This window comes from Vipera ursinii (genome assembly GCF_947247035.1).
Source record: "Vipera ursinii genome assembly, chromosome: 6".
Classification (NCBI taxonomy): Eukaryota; Metazoa; Chordata; class Lepidosauria; order Squamata; family Viperidae; genus Vipera; species Vipera ursinii.
The window spans coordinates 32,490,586-32,510,371 of record NC_139515.1 but is presented as its reverse complement, the minus strand read 5'-3'; the positions used below and the strand labels follow the sequence as shown (position 1 = coordinate 32,510,371).

The window sequence follows — 19,786 nt, the reverse complement described above, 5'->3', positions numbered from 1 at the left end:
TCCAGTTCACCCAGTTTGTTCTCCAACCTTTGAGCATTAGCATATAAACATTTAAGACCTTTATGCCTGTCTGTGGGTGTGTTTCCTTAATCTCCTGGTAGTTATTTGATTTTTTTTCTTTTTTCTCATCACTCTCTACGTCTTTCTTTCTTTTCTTGGGATTTGTGATTAGTTTTGTGTTCTAGAGATTCTAAAGATTGGACACCCTTCCCCCTCAATTTTAGTTTAAAGCCCTTCTAATTAGTTGGGCCAATCTTTTTCCGAGTACATTTGTCCTGTTTTCATGAGGTGCAGCCCATCCCTTGCTAAGAGTTCTTCACCTAGGAAATGCAGTCCATGGTCTAGGAAACCAAAGTTTTCTTGGCAGCACCAACCCTTTAGCCAGTAGTTTATTTCTAGAATTCTTTTTCCCCTCAGTGGGTGTTGGCCTTTTGTTGGAAGTACTGATGAGAACATTACTTGTGCTAGCTCCTTAACTTTATTGCCTAGTAGCTTATAGTCTCTCAATATTGTGCTCAGGTTCTTTGTTGTGTCATTCATCCCAATATGAAGGAGTAGGAGAGGGTAGTAATCTGTGGACCTAATTATTTTGGTTAGCTTCTCAGCCACATCTTTGATTTTTGCTCCAGGGAGACAACATACCTCCCTGGATTGTTATGTCCGGTCTGCAGATGGCTGATTCTGTTCCTTTGAGAATAGAATCTCCTATCACCAACACTCACTTTCTGTTTTGGGGTGTGTGTGTGCAGTCTGAGGTGCTTTTCTGTTTATCTCCCATCTGTTTGTTGATATGACTTTTTTACGAATATTTGGTGCTGTTTCTTTGCTAAGTGTCTGCATGTTTTCTTTGAGGGGGAGATTGTGGGCCTGAGTATTTCTATCTAGGGGGAGAAATTGATTGCCCAGTTTTAATGGGGCTGCTTCTGGTTGGGTTAGATTGGGCAGTAGGGGTTTGTTAGATATGTGCTGCTTCTTCCTTTGATTGTTGTGTTTTCTTCTAAGTGTGACATCCCTCCATTTGTCCTCCTCCAAGGGTTTATCGGTAGGGTCAAATCCTCTGGGAGTTTTTGTCCATTGTTTGGTTCAGTTTGGGAATAGCTTTCTTGCGTAGGTTGAGTATGGCTAAAGTTGCCTCTAGATCCCTTACTGTTCCATGAGTTTGTTGCTTGAAAATTCCAATTTATAGTTGGTGGATGTGCTTTGCTATTAGCCATGTTTCTACTTTCTCTTTTCTAGGTAATTATGCCTATTGTTTTCTATCCTATGTTTTGCAGTTCTCAACTGCATCAGTTCGTTTTTCCAAGAGTCTGCTGTGCAATTGCCGTTCGCAGTTCCCAGTCTACCTGTCTGCTGACGTTCGTGGTCCCCATTCTACTTCCATTCACAGTCTCTGGTCTATTGCCGTTTGCAGTCCCTGGTCTACTGTCGCTTGCAGTCCCTTGTCTACTGCTGTTTGCAGTCCCTGGTCTACTGTCTTTCACAGTCCCCTGTCTACTGTCATTTGCAGTCCCTGGTCTACTGTCTTTCACAGTCCCCAGTCTACTGCTGTTCGCAGTCCCCAGTCTACTTCATTCATGTACTTCAGCCATGTACTTCAGCCATGCATAAATTATAGAGAAGGCAGGAATCTATTAAACAGTCTCCCTTTCAAGAGCAAATAAGAATATGGGAAGAAATTATAACATCCAAATAAGCCTTACTGAAAAACTCTAACCACTGCCTCCAAAAATACCATCACTGAAAATCTTAAAGTACTGAATCTCAGGGCATTGCACAATATAATCATATGACTAAAATTACCAGAAACTTGATATTTAAGAAACAAATTAATAGTCAATAGGTGTTTATCATCCAGGAAGGTTAGTTATGTTTTTTCAGTTATAAACTTTGCTTATTGTGGTTGGCCCAGAATGTTTTGTTTAGCTCTTTTTAAAGATCAAAGAAGTAGGTTATCTCATTCTGGGTGTCCTGCCAATACTTATAAGAAAACAGCTGAAGTTATATATTCTCTTCCACCACTAGATGTCAGCAACAGTATGTTTTTGTCCCCCTTAAATAGTTTAATTGCTGCTTCCTTTCGTGGGAGGGTGGGGCAAAGTTCCCCCTCCTTTTCACTTTCGGAGGCTTTTTTTGCTTTTGGGGGTATCTTTTCCAAAAGTTCAGAATATAAAATAGGAGAAAAGATCAAATTTCTCACCCAATTTCAGCACACTGTTCACCGATGATGAGTACTTGTGGACTTTGGCTGCATGTGGCTTGGGCTAGTTACCAAGATGGGGCCAGACTTTCTCCTGTCGGGTTAGATGGAATTTCCCGATTGAATGGGACAACCGCTGTCATTCCCAAATTGCTGGGGCGACCCTCTTCTCTTCACTGGCTCTTTGAGGTGGATTTAAACCCATTTAGGGTCCCCTGGCAGGGTGAAAAGAACCGTGGAAAGTGGACCTTTCGCAATCCCATGACCATGTGCAAACGGGCAAAACCGGAATTTACTAAAAAGGAAAGAACTTTTATTAGGGGCTAGTGACAGGGAACATCGACATCTTAGGTATCAGCGAACTAAAGTGGACAGGAATGGGTGAATTTAATTCAGATGACCATCAGGTATACTACTGCGGGCAAGAATCTCTCAGAAGAAATGGAGTAGCCTTCATAGTCAATAAAAGAGTAGGAAAAGCAATACTGGGATACAATCCTCAAAATGACAGAATGATCTCAGTTCGAATCCAAGGCAAACCATTCAATATCACAGTAGTCCAAGTCTATGCCCCAACCACCAGGGCTGAAGAGGATGAAATTGACCAGTTCTATGAAGCCCTACAGCACCTTATAGAACTAACGCCAAATAATAATAATAATAATTAATAAATAATAATAATAATAATAATAATAATAATAATAATAATAATAATAATAATAATAATAATAATTTAATTTTTATACTGCCCTTCTCCCGAAGGACTCAGGGCGGTGTACAGGGCAATACAATAAAATACAATATATAAAAATTAAAAGAAATATTAAATACAGTATTTTATTTATTTATTTATTTATTAGTTTTTATAAACCGCCCTTCTCCCGAGGGACTCGGGGCGGTGTACAGAGGAAGGAATGTATACAGATTGAACAATAAAAATAATAAGAAACACTAATGAAAACAAACTGGGACCCCAATTAACGCTATCATGCCAGGCCGGACTGCTGGAACAGGAAAGTTTTTAAGTCGCGACGGAAGGTACGGAGGTCAGGGGCCATCCGGATTTCGGTTGGTAAGCTGTTCCAGAGGGCTGGCGCACCTACTGAGGATGCCCTCCCCCTGGGGGCCACCAGCCGACATTCCTTGAGCGGTGGCACCCTGAGGAGGCCCTCTCTGTGGGAGCGCACAGGACGGTGGGGTGCTGACATTGGCAGAAGGTGCGAATATCCTGGCTTGCCGGTACGTACAGCCATTCAGTCTTGTCCGGGTTCAGTTGAAGCCTGTTTCTCCCCATCCATTCCCGGACCGCTTTCAGGCAGCGGGACATCACGTCTAGGGCATCACTGATATTGTTTGGAGTTGAGATAGCCCAATTAAATAGATTAATACAAAAATGATGTCCTTATCATCATGGGGGATTGGAATGCTAAAGTAGGAAGCCAAAAGATAACCGGAATAACAGGCAAGTTTGGCCTTGGAGTACAAATTCCTGACCACTATCCCCAGCACCCCATCTGGGCCTGCGGCTTTGCTGGGATTCACAGCCTTCAATACAGCTCTCACTTGGTGTTCACACAGGGTGAGTGGCTGAGAGTCAGAAGGCCGGCCAGCAAAGGCTACGGGGTCTGGTCTTTTAACCTCGTAGCGGGCGAAGAAGATATTCAGCTCCGCAGCCAACGAGGCATCGGTGTTTGCCATGCTCCTCGTGCTGCCCTTATAGTTGGTTAAGTGCTGCAGTCCCTGCCATATTTGCCTCAGATCGTTGTTCGCTAAATGGTTCTCCACCTTTTGTTTGTATTGTTGTTTTGCCATCCTAATGCCTCTTCTGAGATTTGCCCTGGCCTCTCTGTAAAGGCAGAATCCCGGGCTCTCAGGAGTGTTCGTATCTCTGCAGTCATCCAGGGTTTACAGTTCCCGTAAACTCTAATGCACTTATCCATTGTTACACTATCAGTGCATGTTCTAATATAAGAGAGTACGGCATCTGTATATGAATTTAGATCTTGTTCTTCAAATACACTCCAATCAGTGGTTTCAAAGCAGTCCTGCAACTGACTGAGAGCACCCACTGGCCAGGTTCTGACCCTTTTTGTGACTGCCTGAGTCCTTTTCCTGAGAGGAACATACTTTGGGCACAACAGGAGTGAAAGATAGTCAGATGTACCCAGGTGGGGAAGAGGGAAAGCTCTGTATGCCTGTTTCAGATTGGAATACACATGGTCCAAAGTGTTCTTCCCTCTGGGGGAAACTTGCACATACTGTACAAACTTAGGGAGAACTGTCTTCAGACAAGCTTGATTGAAGTCCCCAGCCACGAGAAGAGTGCCCTCTGAGTGAGTTTGCTGCTGCCTGGTGATGACGTCATACAGCTTAGAAAGTGCCATGTTGACATTGGCATCAGGTGGAACATAAACAGCTATAATAATAAGGGAGAGACATTCCATCCCCTGGGGAAAGGGCATCCTGCAGCCAGTGCGAAGCAATCCCTAACCTCCCCCCTCCCAACAGAATGGCAGGCCACAAAGAAAGGCCACAGAAAGGGAAAAACAGGCATAGGGTTAAAATAAATTTCTTTGGGGACCTGACAGACCTCCTTAATCATAATGTACAACCACAATTACAGGTTCACTTACAATCAGAAATAAAGTAAAAACTATATCTTAGATCTATAATATCCAGGAAATTTCTATCTAGAAATTTATCAGAGCATTCCTTTCAAAGGCAGATAACTGATCAGATCAGCATTCTTAAGGAATCAAACATAATTTGTAAATTCCAATGAACTTGTTCTGTTCCAGCCTACAACTGGCCCTGTTTGAATGTCAGGGACAACCCCTTTTTATAGTCAACAGGCTGGAAAAAAACCCAACCAAGTTTATTTACAAAGAGTTCAAACACAAGTTAAACAAAAAGTTCAAGGGTTAAACCAAAAGTTCAAACAAGAGTTAACAAGAATAACAGACCAGGACTCTAGCAGATGATCTTCAAACGGTTGCCTTCAGCAACCAGCACCTCCCACACCTTCCCCTTTTATCAGTAGTCCCAAGGCATGGCTTCTCATTGCCTTCTCCTGAGTTGCCTCATTGCCTTCCTCTGTTCTGCTCTGCTAAATTGCCTCCTGCTCCTAGTGTCCCTGAACAGAGACAGCTGTGGATTGTCTTCTTCCAATCCCTCGTGCTTACACGGCTGAGTTTGAGGAGGAACAAGATGGGAGGGGCCAGGATGAGAATCCTGCACTGCATCAGAACCTCCCTCTGACACCAAAGGCTCTCCAAACCCCTCCTCCACCTCCTCTTCAGAATCATCCGACCCAGCTGCTGGAACCACAGGCTGACGCTGAATCACAACAGAACTTAAGTTTCTTCCCTTAAGTTTTTTCCCAGATTAAAGTCACTATAACCCCTTAATGTATGAGTGCAATTGAGCAGCATGGAGGCTGCAAATATCTGCTGCAAACTCCTGCTGCATGGTGTCAGGAAGGGCATCCAGCCAGTAAACACTCCATCCAGTTGCCCGACTCTACCCTGAATTAAGGGATTACAGGGTCGTAAAAAGAGTTTAATGTATCAGTGCAACTGACCTGTACCAAATGGCCTTTTCCATAAAGACTCCCTTATGTAACATTCAGCAACACATGCAGCAAGGGAAATAATGCAGTCCTTTCACACCAGAATTCACACTCATGCAAAGTGCCACATTATTTCCATAAGTCTTACACTAGATTTCTCAACATTTCCCAGAACCATCACAAATGCCTTTGATCAAAAATTATACACATTTGTCAAAAAAGGTCAGTGTAAATATAAGACAGTGAAATCTTCTAACACTCAATTGAGCCATTTATTTATACACATCTCTTGATTTATTAGTAACACTGTCCTTAAATGTCTATTTAGAATGTAACTCAAAGATACTGAGGGGCATGTTTCAAAATCATATTGAATAAAATGGAAGTACTTTTATATTTCTCCAAATGCAAAAACTATTTACCTTGGTAAACACATTAGAAATGGCCATCTTTATGAGGAAAGGCCTTTGCCGTACAGAGTTTATTTTTGTAGTACCAAAAATTACATTTTATCTTGCCTTTTATATTGGATTGCCTCTTAGTTCTAATTCAGGCCTTCATACCTAAAAATGAACATAGCAGAAAAGATCTTTTTTACCTGCATTGAAGACCCTTCTACTCTTGCTATACAAGCCACTCTATCAAGGAAAGTGACAGTCACAGGAACAGCAACAAAAAAACCTTTCAAAAAGGCTTTAATATACTTTCTCCCGAAGCCTTGCATTTGTGCCATAATCTGAAAGATAAAATAAAAACCGGATATGAATTGGACTTCAGAATTGACAAATAACTTAAAAAAATGTTGAATGAAAACATATAATAACAGTGATACCAAATGTGTAGGCTGAATTAACTTTACTTCCTTCCAACTCTTGGTTCATTTGTAGCTATTCATGTCTTTCTATGTTATCAGAAAGTTTACCATTCTGTAAAGCACAGAATCCCCTGTATAGATTACTGCCTTGTCGCGGATTGGTCGATTCTTTTAAATATGGTATTATTATATATAACTGATATGTATTCTATGTGTATTTTATGTGTGTATATATGTCAATTTCAAAACAATGTAAGACAAGAAGGTATGTCAATCCGTTCACACCGTGTCCAATGTTTTAAATAATAAACTCAATTTTAAAAAACAAAACAAAGCAACAGTGAGAACTGGACACGGAACCACTGATTGGTTCAAAATTGGGAAAGGAGTCTGGCAAGGTATATGCAGAGCACATCATGAGAAAGGCAGGGTTAGAGGAATCAAAAGTGGGAATTAAGATTGCCAGAAAAAATATCAACAACCTAAGATATGCAGATGATACCACTCTAATGGCAGAAAGTGAAGAGGAACTAAAGAGCCTCTTGATGTGGGTGAAGAAGGAGAGTGCAAAACTTGGGTTGAAACTCAACTTTAAGAAAACCAAGATCATGGCATCTGGCCCTCTCAATTCCTGGCAAATAGATGGGGAAGAAATGGAGGTAGTGACAGATTTTATTTTCCTGTGCTCCAAGATCACTGCAGATGGGGACTGTAGAAATTAAAAGACGCTTGCTCCTGGGGAGGAAAGCCATGGCAAATCTAGACAGCACACTAAAAAGCAGAGACATCACCCTGTCAACAAAATTGCGTATAGTCAAGGCTATGGTCTTCCCAGTTGCAATATATGGCAGTGATAGCTGGACCATAAAAAAGGCTGAGCGCCAAAGAATTGAGGCCTTTGAACTATGGTGCTGGAGAAGACTCCTGCAAGTCCCTTTGACTGCAAAGCGTTCAAACCGGTCAGTCCTAGTGGAGATCAACCCTGACTGCTCTTTAGAAGGCCAGATCCTGAAGTTGAATCTCAAATACTTTGGCCACCTAATAAGAAGGAAGGACTCACTGGAGAAGAGCCTAATGCTGGGAAAGATTGAGGGCAATAGAAGAAGGGGACGACAGAGAATGAGGTGGCTGGATGGAGTCACTGAAGCAGTAGGCATGAGCTTAAATGGACTCCAGAAGATGGTAGAGGACAGGAAGGGCTGGAGAAACGTTGTCCATGGGGTTGTGACTTCGTAACTAACAACAACAAAGCACAGAATGGGCCAGGAACAAAGAAGTAAAATGAGTGCTTTCAATTCATTATTTTTGTCCTTGCCAGTTGACTGCTGCCTAAAAAGTTTCCTTTTAAGAAAAAAGGAAACAGATAAAAATTGCCTTTCCTTCCTTAAACCAAAATTTTATGTTCATCACTTATGCAGTTGGAAGCACTCTATTCATTTTATGATACTCCACACAATCTCATCAAATAATAGATGAAAAATAATTTATGAAATAAGGAGATGATCTTAATCAGATTTCTAAAATAATCATTTGAAACAAACACAAGGCAGCCACCGAAGAAGTATGGTTACATTGTGGGAAGCGAAGTTGCTATTAAGCTAAGTTATTGAACTAAGATAACTAAAAAAAATGGTAGGAGAGGTATAGAGCGAAAGATCAGTCAGAAAAATCAAAAAGACTTTAGAAGAGCAAAGGAGAAGAAAGATCTGTAGAGCAGACAGAAGAATCAGCTATGGGGCAGTATCAGAATCCATTTATATCCCATTCATAAATCCCTATCTGTATGTTCTAAAATCTTACATCCTTACATCATTCCCAAGGACGAGAAGAGAAGATGTTAATTGGCTATCCTTATCCATTTGTTGCAAGGGTGTTTATTTCAGCCTGCCTGGAGGCTGTCATTAGACTAGGGCAGGGGTCGGCAACCTCGGCTCTTTTATGACTCGTGGACTTCAACTCCCAGAATTCCTGAGCCAGCTACTGGCTCAGGAATTCTGGGAGTTGAAGTCCACGAGTCATAAAAGAGCCGAGGTTGCCGACCCCTGGACTAGGGGAAGAACCTTTGAGAAGAACAAAGAAAGGGAGGGGGGAGAGATCTGGTTTGTATCTCCGATTAGAATCTGAAAGGGAGGAAGGAAATGTCGTAAAGCCATGGAAGATCCCTCTTCCCTTGGAAGGTTTTGACACCTGAACCTTAACTGATCTGGGACTGACCAAATGGACTGAGGGGGAGGGGGTTTCACTTGGGGACACTTTAAAAGTACCAACCTGTAACACAGTATTCAGATGCTGTCTAGATTTCCCACTGACAATTATGTTTTAGTAAAAGTTCCTTTTTGAACAATTCTGTCTCCAAGAGTTCTTCTTTGCTAAGATGTGGATTGGGGTGGGACCTGAAATTAGACAGGATCTGCAGTAAGAGTCAACTTGGAAGGAAAACCCTTACCGGGGGACTTTGAAAAAAATACAATGTCTAATGACGAAGCAAGGCAGGAGGAAAGCCCCATGGAAAGGGAGTTTTCCTGTCAACCGAAACCCCAACAACGGTTGGAAGCTGAAGCATCAAATTCCTCCAGGGAAGAGGTGGTGGAGACGCACAACCGCAAACCGCAGTGGTTGATGGGCATTGGAAGGAAAAGTGAGTGGAAAAAGGCATCAAGGAAAGGAACCCTGAGGCGGGGCGGCCACCAACCTGAATGGAGGCAAGAGATGGAGAGCTCCCTTCATGTCAGTGAAGAGGAGTGGGTCCTAGAGAGAGGTATTGACCTGATGAAGAAAACCCTTAGCTCACTAAGAGAGGAGAAAGCTGAGTACCGCAGCCGCAGCAGCACCTGGGACCGCAACTGGGGAGACAGCGGGGGGGGGGGATCCGGTACCTGCAACACCGGGGCTGTCCGCTGGAACAGGAGATGCTGCCTCAGAAATACCCGCCCCAGAACCACAGATGGGGATCAGGATGAGGGGCAATACCGCCCACGGCGCAGACAACAATCCATTCAAAGACTTCCACCCCTGGAAGCAAAATTCAGGGGGGAGCCACGACGCTTCGGATTTTTCCTAACCCAAGTCCTCATCTATATGGAAGAATACAGACGGGACATCCCCAGTGACAAAGCCTGAATTAGTATCATACAATCCGCCCTGGACAGACTGGCTGCAGACTCCAATGCCCCACAACTCAATGACTTCAACCGATTCCTGTCATCCTTGAGGAGGCGGTTCGAGGATCCTTTGGCTGATTGTATGGCCCGGGAGAGAATCAAAACAGTCAGGTAGGACAGACGGCCGGTGGCTGAACATACCCAAGAATTCCGAGCCATTGCCAGCATGCTGAACTGGCCAGAAGATATCCTACTTAGCCATTTCAAAGATGGGCTAAACTGGACTTCCGGTGGCGGCGCGGCGCCGAAGACAGCCTCCCCTGGCTGCCCGCGGCTCAGCTGTTTGTTTTTTCGCCCGAAACAGCGCCGATCAGCTGTTCGGGCGAAATTGAAGCCCCCTCCTCGGGAGAAGAGGAGGGGGTGAGGCCCCAGGTAGGGGTAGAGTTCTCCGAGGCCGCCTGAGCTTGGAGCTTGGGCGGCTGGAGGATTGAACTCCCCCGAAGCCTGGGTTGCTCCCAGCTGGCCGTCGTCTCTGCTCCGAACTTCTTGGAGCAGAGCCAGGCGTCTGCGAACCATCCCTGCCTGAAGAAAGGACTATGATTTAAAGGAGCAGGCAGAGCGGTACAAGAGGGAAAGGTGAAGAGGATTATTTTACTATACTCTCGAGTTTGTTGGACTTTCTAAACTTTAAGTGAAAGTGCGTCATAATTGAGGACTAAAAGATGGCGGCTAAACCTCCCCCTAAAACTCTTCGGAGTGGTGGATCCTCGCCGGTGCAACAATCATCACTACAGGCGCTGCACACTCCTGAAGTGCTGACATCGAAGGATTTGCGAGATGCTCTGGATAAACATGCCCAGGTACTTTTGGAATCAATTAATCAATCAATTGCTGATAAATTTGCACAGATGGAGGAGAAATTGGAGAAACTGGAGGAAAGAATGGAAGAAAGGATGGAACAGAAGTTCAGCGTGATGAAGGTAGACATTTTGTCTTCAGTGCATAAAGTGGCGGAATGTGTGGAAGATTTAGATGAAAAAATGGATGATTTGGTTCAAAGGAATGCTATATTAGAAGTAAAAGCACGGGAGAATGAAAATGTAAGAGACAGAATGGATAGGGAGTTAAGCCTTGCCCAATTTTACCAGATGCAGTTTGCTGTCAGAATCAGAGGTTTAAAAGAGAATATTAAAGAAGATTTAAAGCAGCTGATCTCTGAGGCTCTCGAAGGGGTATTGAACCAGCCAGCATCTGAAATAAGAGCAGCTATGGATAAAGTGTTTCGGGTGAATTCATGGATTGCTAGACAGAGAAAGTTGCCTAGAGATGTGGTGGTTTACTTTGCAAAAAGAGAAATTAGAGATCAAGTGATACAAGCTGCCTACGATGCTAAAGTCGTGATTGCTGAACAAGAAGTCTTGGTTTTAAAAGAAATTCCTCCAAGGATTTTAAGGGGAAGGAAGGACTATTCATTTCTTGTGCATGAGCTTAAGCAAAGAGATATAAAGATTCAGATGGGAGATTCCAGAAGGGCTGATGGTGATGCATGAAGGTAAAAGGTACAGGCTGATCACTGTGAAACAAGCGCGTGATTTCTACAATAATGTCTTAAAAGCAACCCCATTAACGCTTCTGGAAGCTGGAAAGGGATCTGGAGAAGAAGAACAACAACAGGAGGAAATAGAGGAAAATGGTGCTGGAGGAGATCAAGCTACAATTTCTTTGGATGATCCTAGAGAGCAAAGAGTGACGCGTGCTGCTTTAAGACGAGCAAAGAAAATAAAAGAACAAGATCAGCAAAAGTCTTCAGATTCTTCACAACGCATTCATAGCCAAGCTGTGGGAGGAGCACGGCCTAAAGAAATTAGTCCTATCAAAGCTGTGGTCCAAGAGCTTTTTGAGGATATACATGGCAACTAAATTTTTAACTTGGAATGTTAATGGACTAAATTCACCGCAGAAGAGGAAGAAAGTTTTTCAATATTTAAAACAATTTAAGATAGATGTTATATGTCTGCAAGAAACGCATATTAGAGTTTTGGATCAAAAGTATTTAATGAACTCGAGACTGGGTACGCAATTTGTTGCTTCTGCAGAGAATAAGAAAAATGGAGTGGTTGTTTATGTTAAAAGTGCCTTAACAGCGGATTTAATTGAAGCAGATAAGCATGGAAGATATGTTATGATTGAGTTGTTGTTAGAAGGTAAAAAGACGCTTTTAGTTGGACTATATGCACCAAATCAACAACAAGCTGACTTTTTTAGTTTACTTCACACAAAGCTTACCCAGTTGGATTATAAATCTTTTATTTTTATGGGGGACTGGAATGGAGTTATGGATGTACAGTTGGATAAGGCTGGAGCTTTTAAGCGCATTCCAAGTCATGCTAGACTGCCTAAATCTTTTTTTGAAATGAAGGATGACCTGGAATTGCGAGATATCTGGCGTGAGAGACACTTGCAGGAGAAGGATTATACTTTTTACTCTGATAGACACCAATCTTTTTCGAGGATTGATTTTATTTTGTCGACTAATGATTTATTTTTGAGAACTAAAAAGGTGAAGATTTGTGCAAGAACTATCTCTGACCACAGTCCAGTTTGGTTGGAGATTGATAAGGAAAAAAGAGATAGGCGCTCATGGCGTGTGAATGAGAATTTGTTTAGAAACCAGAGAAATGTGGAAGAATGCAAACAGCGGATGAAGGATTTTTTTGAGATTAATATGAACAGGGGTACCTCTATGGATATGGTTTGGGATGCTAGCAAGGCCTATATGAGAGGGGTGTTGATACATATGAATAATAGACATAGACGTGTAGTGGAGAATAGAAGGAAAGAACTGGAGAATGAAATAAAGGAAAAAGAAAAGGCTTTGATTTTGAACCCAGAGGATGTGAAGATCAAGGAGGCTATTAGATTGTTAAGAGGACAATTTGATAAATTAATGGCTGATCAAGTGGCGACCAATCTGCGGTTTGCTAGGCATAATACTTTTTGCAATGCCAATAAACCAGGCAGATGGTTAGCTTATAGACTGAGGAAAAAACAAAGGGCATCTAATATAGATAAGATTGAGTATAAAGGAAGGGTCGTGTTTCAACAGAATCTTATTAAGGATGCTTTTGTGGATTTTTATTCAAAATTATATGCTAAAGAGGAAATTAATGAAAAAGATAATACTGCCCGTATTATAGTTAACAATAGCCTGACAACAGCATGTAATATTGAGAAGGGCACAAGGCAAGGGTGTCCGCTATCGCCCTTGTTATTTGTGTTAACATTAGAGATATTATTGGTTAAGATTCGGAATTCGGAAAAAATTAAGGGGATACAAGTCGGAGATCAGGACTATAGATTGAGAGCATTTGCAGATGATCTGGTTGTTACAGTGACCCAGCCAGAGAACTCTGTTGTGGACCTGATGGAGATAATAACACAATATGGGAAGGTTTCTGGATTTAAAGTAAACATACAGAAAACTAAAATTTTGGCTAGAAATATGACAGTTTCACAGAAGGCTCTCTTAGAAGGATTAACTGGATTTGAGATTGTTAAAAGGGTTAAATATTTGGGGGTGACTTTGTCGCCCTCTAATACAAAGCTATATAAAAATAATTATGAAAAACTATGGGGGAAAATTCAAAAAGAATTGGAGAGTTGGGAAAAATTGCAATTGTCTTTGTTGGGACGGATTGCAGCAGTGAAAATGAATGTCCTGCCCAAATTTTTATTCTTATTTCAAATGATACCGATTCTTAAGAAAGATTCTAATTTGGAGGAATGGCAGCGTGGTATCAATAAATTTGTCTGGGCAGGGAAAAAGCCACGAGTTAAACTTAAGATTATGCAGGATACTCGTGAGAGAGGTGGCCTTAAATTGCCTAATCTTAAATTATATTATGAAGCTGCTGCATTAGTAGGAATAAGCGATTGGATTAATTTGACGCAACCGAGGTTATTAAATCTTGAGGGCCATGATTTGTTGTTTGGCTGGCATGCATATTTGTTGTATGATAAGAAGGTAGATTCCGTGTTTAGGATGCATATTTTAAGACAGGCACTGCTGAGAGTTTGGAAGAAGTACAGATACAAGTTAAGCAGCAAGATACCATTGTGGGCAATTCCAAAACACGCAATAGAAAATATACATGCTGGTTTCAAACACGATGAGACTACTTACAAGGAAATTTTAAGTTTGGAAAGGAATGTTTGGTGCCTGAAATCATATAATTTCTTGCGAGAAGAGAAGGTTGTTCAAACTTGGTTTCAATATATTCAGTTACGGGCCAGGTGGAAAGAAGACCAGAAAAATGGATTTGTAATGACTGATGAAAATTTGATAAAGCAAATTAGAAATCAGGGACCAGCACATATTAAACGGATATATCTTGCATTGATAGAGATTGATTCAGAAACAGAGCTGGTTAAGGATTGCATGATAAAATGGGCCCAAAACATTCAGGAAGTTATTACAATGGACACCTGGGAAAAGATTTGGGTGAGGAATGTAAAATTTACACAAGCTCAAAATTTAAGAGAAAATTTTTACAAAATGTTTTATAGATGGCATTTAGATCCTAAAAAGCTTGCAAGTATGTATCCGAATTATCAGCCTAAATGTTGGAGGTGCGGTGATGAAGATGCAACATATTTTCACATATGGTGGACTTGTAAAAAGGTTAAGGCTTTTTGGATAAAAGTCTGGTGGAATATGCAGAAGGTTTTTAAACGGAGGATAAAGTTTTGCCCACAATTTTTTTTGTTGGGAATAATTGTTGACGCTACAGTTGTGGACTCCAAGCTGATGCTGAACTTAGTTACGGCAGCAAGACTTTTGATAGGTCAATATTGGAAGAAAGAGGAACTGCCGACTATAGAAGAGTGGATTTTAAAGGTTTCTGACCTGGCAGAGATGGCGAAGATTTCGGCCTATTTGAAAGATCATTCGCAAGAACATTATATTATGGAATGGAGAAAATGGATTGAGTTTATCCAGAACAAGTATAGGGTTAAGAAGTTTTATGTAGCATTCGAATAAGTCTTCCTTCGCTTTGTTTTTTCTTTTTTCTATTTTAGTTTCTTATATATATTTAATATTGCTAAGGCTTGTTTTATCCTATACAAGCTAGAGAGTAATGGATTTTAGAACTTGTAATTGTTAGTATATGGTTGTTTATGATTGCTTTTTTATATATATATACCTTGTATTTAGCTCTGGGAAGTCGGGGGGGAGGGGGGAGGGGGGGAGGCGAGGAGGGAGGGGGGGAGGGGGGGAGGTAGGGGGGAGGTAGGGGGGGAGGAGGGTGGGGGAAGGGGGGGTTCTTTAAAGGAAAACTGTATTGTAAAACTTTTCAACAAAGATGGGCTAAACTACGACCTGTATTATCCTTGCATGCCTCGAGGAGACCCACACCATCTCGACGACTGGTATGTCCTGGAAGAGGAGGCGGAGATAGACCTTCTGAAGAGGCACCATCGGGGGAAACCATGGGCCCGCCCGCCAACCAAGCAAACATGCGAGGGTGAAAACCACCATCCACAGCTAAAAAATCAACAGGGTGTTTCAACTGCGGGAGAGAAGGTCACCACGCCGCAGAATGCAGCTCAAAAGCCCCCCAGCATAAATCAGAGGAATCACCATCCAAAAAACTAGGGAAGCCCCAAGGCAACCCAAAAGAATCTTCCATGAAGGGGACAGAGGCTGTAGAGTCCACAACCCCTGCCAAGAACTGGGATTGGATTCTGGCCTACACCGCAGGGACAGTGGACACCTCGAAAGACAGCTCACAGGGACAACCTTTGGTAAGTGGATCCATTCCACCCATCCTTAAGACAGAGACAATATTAACTTCCTCTATGCCTGAAGCCGTCAAAATAAAAGCCCTAATAGACTCTGGTTGCACCCGCTGCCTCATCAGCCTGACATTGGTGGGGAGATTGAGCATCCTAGTGAGGAGACTAAAACAACCAATCTCCTTTAGCCAATTAGATGGGTCAATAGCAGGGGGGTCAGCTACCATAGCCACTTTACCAATTCACCTATCCCTGTGGTCTCATGAGGGGAAGACATAACGTTTCTAGTGGCCCCAGGCATGGAATGCCCAATGACTTTAGCCCTGGAATGGCTGAAGAAATGGAACCCTGGGATAAATGGGAGGACAGCAGAACTCAACTTCCCAGAGGGGGAGCATAGGAGCTTAAAACCCCAAAGTATCCCCCCAAACCAGAGAGAGGAGTCAGCATCGGTGGGGGAAGAGAAGGGGTTACCAGAAATACCAGAGGAATACAGGGACCTTGCTGAAGTTTTCAGTGAGGAACGGGCAGATGAGCTTCCCCCCCACTGCCCCACAGACTGCGCTATAGAATTCAAACCCGGGGCAAAACTCCCAAAGCCCAGGATGTATGCCATGAGCCCAAAGGAAATGGCGGAGATGGAAAGATTCATAAAGAAAAACTTAGAAAGAGGATTTATTGAGCCTGCCAAACCCAAAGTGGCCGCCCCGGTTCTCTTCAGGGAGAAGGATGGTTCTTATCGTTTATACGTGGACTATAGATCTCTGAACACAATTAGTGAATGTAATCTGTATCCCCTACCCCTAATGAAGGATATGCTATCCCACCTATCGAAAGAAAGGATTTTCACCAAACTAGACCTGAGAGAAGGATATTACTGCATTAGGATTAAGGAAGGAGAAGAATGGAAGACTGCATTCAATTGCCCAATGGGTTGCTACCAGTTCAAAGTACTGCCATTTGGACTGCAAGGGCCCCCTGCAGTTTTTATGCAATTAATTAACGACGTGCTAAGAGAGCACCTATATAAGGGGGTCCTGGTTTACCTAGATGATATCCTTATCTTCACTGAGACCAAAGAGGAACATATAAACCTAGTAAGAGCAGTCCTGAAAAAGTTGCGGGCTGCCCACCTATATGCTAAACTATCGAAATGTGAATTCCACCAGGAAAGAATAGACTATCTGGTGTATCACATATCCCCAGAGGGCATTGAAATGGACCCTGGGAAAGTCAGGGCAGTATTACAATAGGCATCCCCTGGCACACGGAAGCAATTGCAAAGTTTCCTGGGATTTGCACATTTCTATTGCCAATTCCCCCTTCATGGATTACTGCCTTATTGTGGCGAAGGGGCCTGCATAATTCAATGAAGCTATGAGCTATGTCGTGCAGGGCCACCCAAGACGGAAAGGTCATAGCAGAGAGTTCTGACAAAATGTGATCCACTGGAGAAGGAAATGGCAACCCAATCCATTATCTTTGCCATGAAAACCTTAAGGACAGTACCAAAAGGCAAAATGATATGACGCTGGAAAATGAGCCCCTCAGGTCGGAAGGCGTCCAATATGCTACTGGGGAAGAGCAGAGGGCTAGTACTAGTAGCGCCAGAAAGAATGAAGCGACTGGGCCAAAGCTGAAAGGACATTCAGCTGTGGATGTGTCTGGTGGTGAAAGGAAACTCCGATGCTGTAAAGATTTTTTCTACATAGGAACCTGGAATGTAAGATCCATGAATCAAGGAAAGCTGGACGTGGTCAAACAAGAGATGACAAGACTGAACATTGACATCTTAGGTATCAGCGAACTAAAATGGACAGGAATGGGTGAATTTAATTCAGATGACCATCAGGTATACTACTATGGGCAAGAATCCCTCAGAAGAAATGGAGTATCCTTTATAGTCAATAAAAGAGTAGGAAAAGCAATACTGGGATACAATCCTCAAAATGACAGAATGATCTCAGTTCGAATCCAAGGCAAACCATTCAATATCACAGTAGTCCAAGTCTATGCCCCAACCACCAGGGCTGAAGAGGATGAAATTGACTGGTTCTATAAAGCCCTACAGCACCTTATAGAACTAACACCAAAAAATGATGTCCTTATCATCATGGGGGATTGGAATGCTAAAGTAGAAAGCCAAAAGATAACCGGAATAACAGGCAAGTTTGGCCTTGGAGTACAAAATGAAGCAGGGCACAGGCTGATAGAATATTGTCAAGAGAATACGATGGTCATAGCAAACGCTCTTTTTCAACAACCCAAGAGACGGCTGTACACATGGACATCACCAGACGGTCAACAAAGAAAACAGATTGACTATATGCTCTGCAGCCAAAGATGGAGAAGCTCTAAACAGTCAGTAAAAAGAAGACCAGGAGCTGACTGTGGCTCAGACCATGAGCTTCTCGTTGCAATGTTTAGGCTTAAACTGAAGAAAGTAGGGGAAACTTCCGGTGGCGACGCGGCGCCGAAGACAGCCGGCTCCGGGCTGTCCGCTTCGCAGCTGTGTTTATTCACCTAAAACAGCGCCGATCAGCTGTTTAGGTGGATTTGAAGCCCCCTCCTCGGGAGAAGAGGAGGGGGTGAGGCCCCAGGTAGGGATTGAGCTCTCCGGGGCCGCCTGAGCTGAAAGTTTGGGCGGCTGAAGGATTGAGCCCCCCCGAAGCCTGGGTTAGCTCCGAGCTGCGCAGCGTCTCTGCTCTGTGAATTTTGGAGCAGAGCCAGGCGTTAGCAACCACCCCTGCCAGAAGGAAAGACTTTTGAGTAATAAAGTGCAGGCAGAGCGGTACAGGAGATCAAGGTGAAGTGGACTTTTATTTTTACTCCCTGGCTCAATGGATTTTATAGCTTTAAAGTAAAAGTACGCAAGAAGTGAAAGTTGGGGAAGATGGCGGCTAAATCTTCCTCTAAAGTTCTTCGGAGTGCGGGAACTTCCCCGGTGCAACAGACCTCGTTGCAAGCTTTGCTTCCTCCTGCACCTCCTGTGGCATTGACGCTTAAGGACTTACAAGATGCCTTTGCAAAGCAATCCCAGGTAATGTCAGATATGATGGATGATAAAATGGCAAAGCTGGAGGAGAAATTGGAGAAATTGGAGGAGAGGATGGAAGAGAAGTTTAGTGCAATGAGGGTGGACATTTTGTCTACAATTGAAAGCGTGGCTGAATGTGTGCAACGTTTGGATGAAAAAGTGGAGGATCTTAGTCAAAAAGAACTCTATATTAGAAGTAAAAGTACAAGAGAATGAAAATATAAGGGATAGAATGGACGGAGAATTGAGCCTTGTTCAGTACCATCAGATGCAGTATGCTATTAGAATCAGAGGTTTAAAAGAGAATCCTAAAGAAGACTTAAAGCAGCTGATCTCTGAGGCTCTGGAAGCAGCACTGGGCCAGCCAGCATCTGAAATAGAGGGAAGCATAGATAAAATCTTTCGCGTAAATTCATGGATTGCAAGGCAGAGGAAGCTACCTAGAGATGTGGTGGTCTATTTTACAAAGAGAGCAACTAGAGATGAAGTCATTCAAGCTGCTTATGACACTAAATTTGTGGTTGCCGAGCAAGAAGTTCTGGTTCTAAAAGAGATTCCTCCAAAGATTTTAAGGAGAAGGAAAGATTTTGCATTCCTTGCACAGGAACTTAAGAAATGTGATATCAAGTTCAGATGGGAGATTCCAGTCAGAATGGTGGTGATGCATGAAGGTAAAAGATATCGTCTGGTTACAGTGACTCAGGCACGTGATTTCTACAGCAATGTTTTAAAAGCAACCCCTCTATCACTCCTGGAAGCTGCAAAGGGATCTGGAGAGGGAAAACCTCAAGAGGCTGAAGGTGGACAGATAGAGGAGAATGGTGCTGGAGGGGATCAAATTATAGCCTCATCGGCTGCTGCTGGAGAGCAGAGGTTGACGCGTGCCGCTTTAAGAAGAGCAAGACAAGTACAAGGGCAAGACCAGCAGAAAGTTATCGAACTTCCAAAGCGTATCTATAGCGAAGCTGTGGGAGGAGCGCGGCCCAAGGAAATTTCAGGGGCCATTGAAGATGTGCTCCAAACCTTCGGGACACCAAGCATGGCGACTAAATTTTTAACCTGGAATGTCAATGGATTAAATTCACCACAGGAGAAAGAAAGTTTTTCAATATTTAAAACAATTTAAGACTGATGTTGTTTGTTTGCAAGAAACGCATATTAGGGTTATGGACCAAAAGTACTTATCGAACTTAAGGTTGGGTACTCAATTTGTTGCTTCTGCGTTGAACAAGAAAAATGGAGTGGTTGTCTACGTTAAAAGTACCCTAACAGC

At 42.8% G+C, this 19,786-nt stretch overlaps 1 protein-coding gene across 3 annotated transcripts in view; it reads right to left on the bottom strand.

The window, feature by feature from the left end:
* The window catches only part of IMMP2L (inner mitochondrial membrane peptidase subunit 2), a 350,157-nt gene that overhangs the window by 288,055 nt on the left and 42,316 nt on the right, over nt 1-19,786 (bottom strand). For all 3 annotated transcript variants that reach the window (XM_083366721.1, XM_083366723.1, XM_083366722.1), the window contains exon 2: nt 6,364-6,501. In XM_083366721.1, coding sequence (XP_083222847.1) covers nt 6,364-6,498 — 135 coding nt within the window. In that variant the 5' untranslated portion in view covers nt 6,499-6,501. The remainder of the gene's footprint in view (nt 1-6,363; nt 6,502-19,786) is intronic.